The sequence below is a fragment of the Phocoena sinus genome, chromosome 16 (genome assembly GCF_008692025.1).
Source record: "Phocoena sinus isolate mPhoSin1 chromosome 16, mPhoSin1.pri, whole genome shotgun sequence".
In the NCBI taxonomy this organism is placed as follows: domain Eukaryota; kingdom Metazoa; phylum Chordata; class Mammalia; order Artiodactyla; family Phocoenidae; genus Phocoena; species Phocoena sinus.
The window spans coordinates 4,276,597-4,288,217 of NC_045778.1; the positions used below are offsets into that span (position 1 = coordinate 4,276,597).

The following is an 11,621-nucleotide window of genomic DNA, read 5'->3' on the forward strand; positions in this document are numbered from 1 at the left end:
CCTCTGCCCCCTCAGCCACATGGAACCCATATGACTATAACCCACAGGCTGAACCCCCCTGTGCAGCTGGGTGATTCCTCCGTGCTAAGAGCCCCCCTGGACCTCCACAGGAGTTCTGTTTGTGGAGGTACTGGCCAGGCGCTATGGTTAAGAACTGAGTTGATTGTGTCCGCTAAAGGAAGAATCTGCATCCCAGAACAGTACAATTGTTAGGTGGTACTCAGTTCCCCCATGTGAATTTAATAGTGTCCAATTCGCTATTAGTTTTCTGCAGTGACTGTATAAAACCAGAGGGGGGGAAAAAAAAAGAAGCCACCAGGCATGAAATTCAAAGCAAATGCAGCCATGCATCAGTCAGCAATGGGGTTCATTTGATATGTAAAAGTACCCTCCTGCCCACAACTGCCACATTAGTGAAACTTAAGTGAATGTGTTTGGAATGGAGTGGCAGACTTCACCAGACACCTTTCCCCCGGGGCCCACCCTGCCATATGGTTCTCTCTACTATTTCCTCTCTTCATCTTTTTAACCATTAAAATAAAGTCCTGCCCTTTAAATGCTGCACTGGCAGTGGGGACACTAGTTTCTTTTTAGAGAGAAGTCTCATACATTTATTGAAGAACTCCTGGGAGGACCAGGATATATACTATGTAACAGGCACTGTTCTAAGCCCTTTACAGGAGATATTTTTATATTTTTATTATGATCCCATTTTTAGATGATTAACTGAGGCACAAAGAGGTTCAAGAAGTTGTCCAAAACTGAGCTGGGATGTAAACCCAAGAGTCTGATTTCAGAACAGTCTATGCTCATTACATCAACATACGCTGCCCTGCCTGCCGGTAGCAGGCCTCCAACTACAATGAGAATGGACCGACACCGCTGCCCATTGGCAAAAAGACAATTCCCCAGCCACTAAAGAGTTGGTTGGTATCAAAAGGGGCAAGAGTTATTATACATATTCTAGAAGAATTCTTTGCTTTTATTTGTTAATTTAGCAGATGTATGTACGAATAATAAGCTTCAGTTAAAATATGAAGGACAAAGATTACCACTGGAGAAAAGGATAAATTTACATAGAGCTGGGTAACAGTAGTTAAAAAAATTAGTGAACTTAAAGATTTTTACAGAAAAGAGGCCCTGGAGAGAATGCCTGGAGGTGCTGCATATCCAGCAGCCCGGGCTGGGCCAGACACAGGAAGAGCCTTCAAGGCTTAAGGGCTGGCATCTTGGGGTGTAATAAGGGAACAACAAATCTGACTCCATACTGGATGTTTCTTTTACTTTCACCTTTGTATTAATACGCTAATATTTCTGCATAGTTTGACTGATGTGGCAGTTAACTGGGAAAACTTGCTTGCATTTTGCTGCTGGTGTAATAAGGAAGAACAAATCTGCCTCCGTATTAGATCTGTTTCTTTGACTTTAGCCTTTGTATTTTATTGCTTTGGCTACAAGTTAAGAATGTTGCCTGCAGCCTGAAATATACAGGAGAGCCCATTCTCAAGGCTCTGACCTTTAAGGGTCTAACACTTTTCTATTCATACAGAGATAAAAAGTTACAGAACAGAGAATAACAATTGTCTTGCTGGAGATTTACGGGGAACCTGGTGACCTATGTGGAGAGCTGCAAGAACAAAGGATTCCGAGACCAAGAAGTCTGCAACAACCAGCCACAACCCTTCCCCTTCGGGTATAGAAGACGCCTCAGTTCTAACTCAAGTTAAGATGGTTCTTTGGGACACTAGTCCACCTTCTTCTCAGTCTGCTGGCTTTCCAAATAAAGTGGCTATTCCTTGCCCCAACAAGTTGTTTCTTGATTTATTGGCTTGTCACGTGGTCAGCTGTCTGACCTTGGACTCGGTAATAGCGGCAGAAGTGGACCTTGGAAAGGCCAGTCTTACACCCGACGCTGTGGTATGGATGTGGCTTCTGTTGGACACCCAGTCTGCTCAGAAGCAGCTAAACACTGTTTTCTGAAAAATTCCAACCTTTTCAAAAAGAATTCCAATCTGCCCACACCTAAGAAGTCTTGTAAAGCTACGATGGGAAGGGGAAATCAAAGAAGTTCTCTGTCCTATTCATGGGCACATGACGGAACTATAAACACTAGGGCCCCTAAGCACCAGGCAGTGGGGAGAGAAGAGGGCAAACTAAGACTCTCTTTCATACACACTACAGAGTCTGCCCCATAAAACCAATTCAGCTCTTTACAAAGGATTTCTACTAGATACATACTTCTTTTGTTGTACTTGTCATAGAAAATTCCAAAAAAAAAAATGAGCTGGGCACAAAGGCCTCCTTCACAGAGTTCAGTGAAGATTTGGGAACCCCAGAGTGCCAAGGACATCCCAAACAGCCCCTCACAGCCACCTCACCTTAACCTGCAGATTTCAGGGGAAATTCAAAGAGAATGTCTTTGTGCATTTCAACACAGATAGCAAAAACAGTAAATTCTAGGGCTTCCCTGGTGGCACAGTGGTTAAGAATCTGCCTGCCAAGGCAGGGGACATGGGTTCGAGCCCTGGTCTGGGAAGATCCCACATGCCGTGGAGCAACTAAGCCCACGCACCACAACTACTGAGCCTGCGCTCTAGAGTCCACGAGCCACAACTACTGAGCCCGTATACCACAACTACTGAAGCCCACGCGCCTAGAGCCCGTGCTCCCCAACAAGAGAAGTCACTGCAATGAGAAGCCCGCGCACCGCAACGAAGAGTAGCCCCTGCTTGCTGCAACTAGAGAAAGCCCGTGCACAGCAACAAGGACCCAGTGCAACCAAAATAAATAAATTTTAAAAAAAAACAACTAAAGCTAGCTTATAAAAAAAAAAGAGTAAATTCTAAAGCTTAACAATTCCCCTACCCCTCAAGGTAAGTTTGAGAACGATACTCATGGCAAGTGTGTACAGGAAGGGCCCTGGAGGTTTGCTACTTTTAAGAACTGCATCCATTTTTTTCTTTCTTCTTATTTTAAAGATTCTCATTTTAAATATATCATGAAAATTTACAACTTACATTTAAAAAAAAATTAAGTAAATGATTTTAAAATTGTTTTTGATTTATAGAAAAGCTGCAAGGATAGCAGAGAGTTCTTTTATACCGCTCACCCAGTTTCCTAGCTGTTACCAGCTTACATACTTTGGTATATTTGTTCAATTAATGCACCAATATTGGTATATTATTATTAACTGAAGTCCATAGTTTACTCAGGTTTTTTTAGTTTTTACCCAGTGTCCTTTTTCTGTTTGAGGATCCCATCCAGGACACCACATGACATTGTCATAGTGTCTCTTTAGGGTCCTCTAGACTGTGACAGTTTCTCAGACTTCCCCTTTTTTGATGACCGTGGCAGTTTTGAGGAGTACGGGGCAGGGATTTTGTAGAATGTGCCTCAGTTGGGATGCGTCTAATGTTTTTCCCTAAACAGACTGAGGTTATGTTTTTTGGAGAGGAAGACCACAGAAATGCCATTCCCGTCACATCAAGGGTACAAACCATCCACATGATTTGCCCCTGTTGATGCTGACCTGGATCACCTGGCTGGGGCAATGTTTGCCAGGCTTCTCGCCTCTTCCCACACTCCATCCTTCCGAGGTGAGTCACTAAGCACAGCCCACATTCAAGTGGAGAAGGGGAAGGCCATGACTGAAATTTCTATAATTTTTCAAGGTTTATGAAATTTAAACTTTATAGCAATTTGCTTTTCAAGTAAAGATCTGTTGTTAAAATGAACGTTCATTAATATACTTGACATGAGTAGTGCTGCAGGTGGAAGAAATATAGGTCTCTTTATCACGAGGTTTCTGTCAAGTTGAAAGATTTTTCTCTGAAGTAAAGCAAATACAGTCATTAACTCTTCTGCCCAGATCACGGCTGGCAAATACCTGGCATCTCCCCATGCGCCCGCGGTGGACGATGATATTGCTAATGGCTCTTAGAGCGCTGACGCAGCTGTGTACACAATGACAGAAGTACCAATGAAGGAAGCATGAGCGCCCAAAGCAAGCTCCACATACATCCATTTACCTGCATCAGGAAGAGTCTAGCAGGATAACGATGAAACTATTCATGGGAATTGTCTCTTTCTTATGGATTGGAGGGGTTTTCTTTCTCTTTCTTTTGCTTCCCTACCTTTCCTTATTTTCCCATAATGATCATATGGTATTTATACGCCATTTAAAAATCCTAAACCAAAATAAAAAAGATAAATATTGTCAATCTTAGTATTCCCTCCACTCTCCACGTCCATAGGCACATACATAATGCTCCCAAAGGCTCAGACACAATTCAGCCACTTTTCACTTCCCCCCTGAGTTATCAAAGAGGCGCAGCTTTATCCTTCTCTCTGGTTTGACCTCCGTTTACCCCAAAGTGACTTACTTCGTCTTCAGGAGCCATTCTTGTGTGCGTGACCTGAAGCAAGGCATCGGGCAGCTTTAGAACTCCTGAGCAACTCTCAGGTACACTATTGCCTAAAAAGTGCAAGACACACAGAAACCCACGGCATCCCTCCGCTGTCCGCGTGGCTCCGGCCCCAGTCACACTCGGGACAGTCAGTTGCTGGCCAGCGGCTCTAAGTGGCTGTAAGCCCCAGGAGGTCTGCTGTGCTGCAAGGGAAGCTAAAGGCAATTCAAACCAAGACCACAGGTGGAATCCCCATCTAGGGGGCCCTAGCTCCCAGGAGGGAACCGCAGTTTCACTAGAGTTCCATGAGGGACAGAGCGGCCTGGCACACAGCACCAGGGTCATCGCCAGCGAAAGGAAGGGACATTTGAGAGCATTCACTAAGCTTGCTACAATCCGGCTCTTTTAAAAAGCCGTTTCACTGAAGGCTACAGAGGGATTTGCCCAGACAAGCAATGCTGCCCACAGGGCACCGTGGCAGGCCACTCCCCTGCATAAATCCCTTTGCAAAGTTATTCAAAGCCGTTCAAAGCCTACGTGTCACAGGAATACACCTCAACATAAGGTCAGCCATTTCACGTTAACTACCCAATAAAGAGTCAACCAGTGTGATGAACTGGGCGATTGGGATTCACACGTATACATACACTGATGTGTATAAAACTGATGACTAATAAGAACCTGCTGTATAAAAAAATAAATAAAATGAAATTTAAAAAAAAAAGAGTCAACCACCTTATTAAAGCTGAAAAGTTTACCTATGACAATCGATGTAGGGCATCGTCACTTGAAAGAAGGGAGAGAAAGAGAGAAAGAGATTCGGAGAGCTGGGTCTTTTAAACCTTTCCCAGCGATTGGGAGCCACGTCATTCTTTTGAAAATGAAGTTTCACACAGAACAATGAAGAATGGAGGAAAAGAAAAGGCATTCTGGAAAGTATCAAAAGATTCCTTGAAAGCCTGCTTCCAAAGAGAAGAACTGAGTGAAGGGAAAAGAGAAAAAGGGAAAGAAAAAAATCTGCAAAAGTGCTCTGTGACAGTCTGCCCAGGGCCTCTGTTTTTAAACACAATGCTGTTCCTGCAACTTGTGATGTGTTGGCAGATATGAACTCCAGTGGTTGAAGCTGGTGTGAAAAATGGGGGGGAAATCATTAATTTAATCATTACACTTTATCTGGCAGACACATGCTTTTGTGATCCTTGGGAAAAAGCTGGGCTCCAGTCCCACACGTAGGAGGCCTCGGCCACCTGGCCGCTGGGAATCCGGGCCGCTGCCTCTGCCTTTAGTCCTTAATGGCTCTACAGAGAGACCAGCAAAAGCAGCAGCAGCTGCCATTGTAGCCAATTGCAGTTTGAAGCCACACAGGCCCACAGGGGAAGAGCGGAATCGCTAAATATAGGAGGAAGCAGGCACAGTCCCGGGCTGCAGGGAGAGAGCACAGAGTGGCAGGGCTGGGCTGGGTCTGATTCTACCTCCTCCTGCTCTGTCCTGGCCCCGAGTCCCATCAGCCACACAACAGTCACCGTGCCCAGCACAGAACTGCAGCACACAAGACAAAGGACCCCGGGGACGGCTGTCCCGCACCTTCATTGTGCAGGCTTAGTGCAGGAGTCTAGACTTTGGCCGTCTGCCTCATTCACAGACCCAGAGTGCGCCCAGCACCCCGGAACTGTCAAACCACACGTGTACACCCACTTACAACTCACCGCAGGGCGTCTACTCTCAGCTTTTCCTTATTTATGTTTTACTGCACATTCAAAATCTACCAAGTTTGATGATGTCATTTCTAAAGCCCTGGGAAATCCTCAGTAGCAAATCAGGAGAAGCGGAGGAAATAAACCACTCACAGACAACTCTTCACAATTATCAGGAAGTGACAGAGCTCAGGAGAAAAACTACGAAAACCAGTCAAGAGAATTAAGAGAATCTAGGGACCTAAAACTATCTCGTGGAACAGACCTCAAGGACATTAAATGGATCAGAGGGCGGCAGCCCTGCCTGGGCCCAGAAGACATCAGTCCTTTATTCCATATACACTGTGTAGACTTAATACACTAAGCTCTGCAAAGGAGTACAACAAATGAGATGCTGGCACGAAGTATTTGCATAAATACACATGTATACAGATACATACACATATACAATTTTTACAAACTATCTTAAGCAGGAAGCCTACTTCTCCATGGTCTCCCTTTCCAAAAATAACTAAGTCCCGCCTCGAGAGCATCCGTGAGCAGAGCTTTATAATCCTCTGCCCCTGGATGAACAGCCCTGGGTTATTTCCCGCACAGAGAAGATCCGAGATTCCGTGCATTCACTGGCTGGAAGGCAGTAACATCACAGTGGGTGATGCTGACTCCCACCAGCAGCCAGGGCTGAGACGGGAGTGTTGGGGACACAGCCAGGGACTCAAGATGTTGACAAAGTTATTTCAGTCCCATCATGTCGTCCGTACAAGACCAGAAAGACAACTCAAGCTACATGACCAGTCACAATTCAAATGCCTGCTTATTTAGCTACGTCGCTTATCAACATTCTATTCATTCCATTGATTAATATGATTTCATAATATTATGATTATGGATGACTGGTTAAATCTGGAATGATGCAAAAGGAGCGGGGGGGAATGATTGATTTAACAATTGCACTTGGTCCAGCTTGTAGTCCGGGGGAAAAAGCACTAAGAAGGCTCCAGGGACTGAAGTGGATGGAGTGACCTCCTGAGGTTAGAGCTACAGCCCGACCAACCCCAAAAAGGAACAGCTGGAGTCAAAGGTTGCAGGCAAGCACTCTGAAGACAGAAACCAATTCTAAAATGAATTCTAAGTACAGTCAGCTGGAATTTATCCACAGCAGAAGGCACAGAAGGAGGAGAGGCCCCCCGAGACTGACTGGGCCACCTCTGCCTCCTTCGTGCTCTAAGAGAGGTGACACCTGGGAATGGAGAGGGGTGGCAGGTGAAACCGCAAACAGAAAACTAAGCCCCAAAGAGTATGCTGTCCTAGAAGGAAGGGGCCACGGAAGCAAGTCACACCCACTAAGAAGACAGGGCGAGAGTCCCTGGGTGTTCTGTTCGGCGTGTGTTACTGACGTGCGCATGGTACACGTTTCTCTGTGGGCCTGTAAGACGGAGTGGCGTCTCATGCCCCTGGCATGACTAACGACACATTGAAAGGCTGGGGGTTCAACTACATGACTTCTGAGGGATGCATCCTTCAAGGCTAAGCATACAAATAAAATAAACATCATTTATTCTACGCGTACTTGAAGAATTTCTGAAATCACAATACCAAGGAAATGTCTGTATCTGAGCCTTTAGGCCTATGTGTAAAACTGCAAGAAGACTAAATTTGTCCAGCCTACTAAGTTATACATTCATACATTCTTTCCACAAAGATTCACTTAACGCTTCCACTACGTACAAGGCAGAAGGAGCTGTGAAGACGTAAAATTAAAAAGATGAAGCAAAGGTGTAGGAGAAAAGTACAGAAAAAACGAGAGGGAAAAGAACCAGAACTAGAACCAGTGTAAGAGATTATTCAGAGCAATGGAGTTCATCAGCGAAGACTCCCTAAAAGGGGTAAACCTAAGTGGAGTCCGACGTCCGTGACACTCACACGTTGGCAGAGAGAAGGAAAGAGCAGACGTTTCCACATCAGGGACGAGGGATCAGCAAAGGCAGGGAACTGGGGATTTCTAAAGAAGGGATCTGGGACCTCCCTGGTGGTCCAGAGGCCAGGACTCCGCGCTTCCACCGCAGGGGGCACGGGTTCCATCCCTGGTTGGGGAACTAAGATCCTGTGTGCTGCATGGCGTGGCCCAAAAAATTAAAAAAATAAAAAAATAAATAAAGAAGGGATCAGTCTGGCAGCAATGGAGGCTCTGTGACACCGAACAAGCTCCAACCTAGTGGACAACGGCCTCGGAGAGGCTCCGACCCAAAGCCGCATACCACAAGGGGCCCCAGGGAAGCGGCCCCGGGACACACAGGGCCCCTTACCTTTGCCGTAGAAGAACCTGCGGTAGTAATAGGCCCCCAGGTCGATGTGCTCGATGACGTAGCGCCTGACCTTCTCCCTGTGGATTGGCTGGTTCTCCCTGGGCACCTCCAGGACCGAGACGCCCGCGTTGGTGCAGTGAGAGCTGAGTGAGGCCTCGAAGGAGCAGCTTTCCCCGGAACTGAAGGAGGACGAGTTGGCCCTGGACAGCGCGATCCTCCTGTCGCCCTCCCCGCCTGTCTCATTCCGAAAGTAGGGACAGCTGAGGACCAGGTCGTTGCTCTTCCCGTCCCCGTCGTCCGTGTCCAGGTTCTCTTTGGAGTTGAGGTCCTCTTTGCTCCCCAGCGGGGAGTCACAGCTGCCCGTCGGGCCCATGGGCATCTGGGTCTGGGATGCCGCCGAGGCCCCGGTGGTGATGTTTTTCCTCTTCCCCACGTTCACCCTCGTGGCCATGGCTTCGTTGATATTAAACAAGATGCTCTGGACGTCATAATGTGCAAAGCAGCGCTGGCAGTTCCAAGGGCGGACGCCCCTCTCCAGACGCCCGTCCTCCAGCTCAGAGGCGAACTTGAACGTCTCGTGCTCACTTTTCACGGTCCGCAGCTTGCGGAAGAGGGACGTCTCCATGGACTCCGACTTCAACCTCCGTTGGAAAGGCTTGTCCCTGTCTCTCCCCAGGAGGAGGGCACTGTCCATATAGTCTAATCCTGAGACGTGCACAAATTCGCCTCTAGAAATCTGTGCTGCGGCGTGAAGGCTGGGGGAGATTGCAGGGTCGCAGGGGAAAAACTCGGGGAACCCGAACGGGGCCATCACCCTGTGGTCGTAGTTCTCTAGCCGGTAGCCTCGGAGCATAGCAAAGAAGTTCTCCCCCGACAGGCCCTGCCGGTCGATGGAAGACGTGCTCCCGTACTCCCGGTGCAGGGCGGCCCCGGTATTGGGGTTCACTGCATTTTGGTCTAGGACGTCTTCCGCGTCGATGTCACTGATGGTAACATCACTGTTGCTCCTCTGTCTTATGGGGTGCAGTCCTCTTTGTGGAGAGTGAACGAAGATGTCTCCGACGGTAGACTTCGCCTCCACGAAGTCGAGGTCGAGTGGTTCCTCTTGCTGGCGCTCACTCTGGTTGTTCTGCCCGTTGTGCATAATGGACGTGACACTTTCGTAGCTGGGCTGTGACCGGCTTTCCCACAGGGCCTTGCAGGTCAGCTCCTTGGAGCAGTCCTTTTTAGGAGGCCACTCAGACACCCTTGCTCTGACACCCATCTTGGGCACGGCCGGGGTACCGTTAGCCGGACCACCGTTCTCATTGGAACTGGAAGCACTTAAGGAAGGGGCGGGTCCCATGTTGCCATTGATGGCTTTAAATTTTCGAGCAAAATAATCATCGGACTGCATGATTCTGGGAGGACCCCTGAACTTCGACGAGGCTCTGCCGACCTTTTGCTGCTCTTCCTGTGACTGCCTGGGGTCACTCATGTCTACCGATGACGCGGGAAGCTCCAAGTCTCGCCGGAAAGACTGATGTAAATCCAGTGACACTGTTATTTACAAAGGCTTCTTCTATGCTTGTACGGAAGCAGACATCCTCAGAGTGCAGCTCCTCCAAAACCACCCTGCTCCTCAGTTGCTGTAATAATTTTGAACACCTCTCTCCTTTTCAAAAGCATCCCTTAAGACGTCTGGCCAGTTCCTTTACCTGAATTAAAAAACAGAAAATAGCCATTAACAATCACTGGAGCTCCAGTTCAATACATCCTCCACGTGGTTTCTCATCTGCCCTTCTCTCCAATTCCCCGTAAACTGTCGTGAAGTTTCATGGTTCCCTGTTCACACTCTCCTTCTCTCCGGAACGCTCTGCCTACTCACTGTAGTACCTGGCTGCTTAAAATTTACACCACACAATCAAGCAGTCCCCTCCCACGCTCAGCCCACATCTGAGCAAGGACCGCTTCCTCTATGTTTCCATGGCTTCTGCACCTACACCAATCACAGCACTTTCCCTTATACTCTTACTGCTGCTGTACTGACCTGTCTCCACCACCAGCTAACTGTAAGCTCCTCTGAGCCAGGAGCTACGCCCTTCAGCTCAGTATCAACATTATCTATTGATGTAACCTGGCTTAAATCAGGTAATCAAGCAACATTTCAATTAGTTGTAAGAGTAATACAATGGTCATGGAATTGTTTGGGTATTCTTAAACTTTCTTTCAAACCAGTTAAACTCAAAATGTCCAGCAGCACCAAGGTCAATACAAGGCATTAACCATGAGTTTCCAGAATGCTCTCTTGCAAGCAAATAAGAACTCACAGAGATCCCCTGACAGTGAAAAGGAGTCTTCAAGAATCTGGCGTCTGAACAAGTACAACTTTCTAGTTCATTACACCACTAGCAAGTTGACAAATGTGCAGGGAAGCTTAGAGATTTAAGACACAATTTACCTTTGTGTCTGGCAGAAACTTGACTTCACCAACTCTCCTCTTTAATTACAAATAATTTTTCAATTTGTTCTATCTTTAATTAGACAAAAATATTTTCCAGGTATTACTAGTTCCCGAACTCATGGCTGTCTGGGAATCTTACTGTTGGCACAAGAATAAAAAGAAGAATGACCCTACCACGTCTGAAAATAATGATGAGAATAAAGATGTAATATAGCTGATTTCCCTCAGCCTTCACCAAAGCATAAAAACTAACTGCAATTCAGTTAGGAATAATGTTAAAATTCCAACTAGCTAAACAGTGTAAGGACTCCTTCCAGTGGGTTCTTAATGACTTTGTGATGACCATGTGATGGTCTCCTGGAATAGCAGATATTTTCTTATGAGGGCAGCTTGCTTTCTTCCCCATTGGGGGGAAAAAAAATCAGTCTGGGCATGACAACATGCTGTTTGCTCCCATGGCAGCTTCATAACTGAGGAAATAATGATATTTTAGGGTGTGGCAAACAGAGCGGGGATGTGCAGTCAGATGCTTCCGTGCGCTCGGCAGACCAGGATATGCCCAGAGTTCTCAGAGAGAGACCAGAGCTGACGGCATCTTATCTATTTCACTTAGAAGTATTGTATTGAAAAGAACCAGAGATGATTCTGAATCATAGTGATTTCCTCCATAATTTAGGTTATCATCAAATCCTTTCCCGGAAACTGAAACAAAACGACGACCGAGATACGAAAGAAAACAACTTCTTGCCTAATAGCTCTCTGTTGAAATGGT

At 46.7% G+C, this 11,621-nt stretch overlaps 1 protein-coding gene across 5 annotated transcripts in view; it reads right to left on the minus strand.

Moving 5' to 3' along the window:
* Positions 1-10,097, minus strand: part of SIPA1L2 (signal induced proliferation associated 1 like 2) — a 109,572-nt gene extending 99,475 nt beyond the window's left edge. For all 5 annotated transcript variants that reach the window (XM_032609202.1, XM_032609205.1, XM_032609201.1 and 2 more), the window contains exon 1: positions 8,407-10,097. In XM_032609202.1, coding sequence (XP_032465093.1) covers positions 8,407-9,883 — 1,477 coding nt within the window. In that variant the 5' untranslated portion in view covers positions 9,884-10,097. The remainder of the gene's footprint in view (positions 1-8,406) is intronic.
* Positions 10,098-11,621: the final 1,524 nt, after the last annotated feature.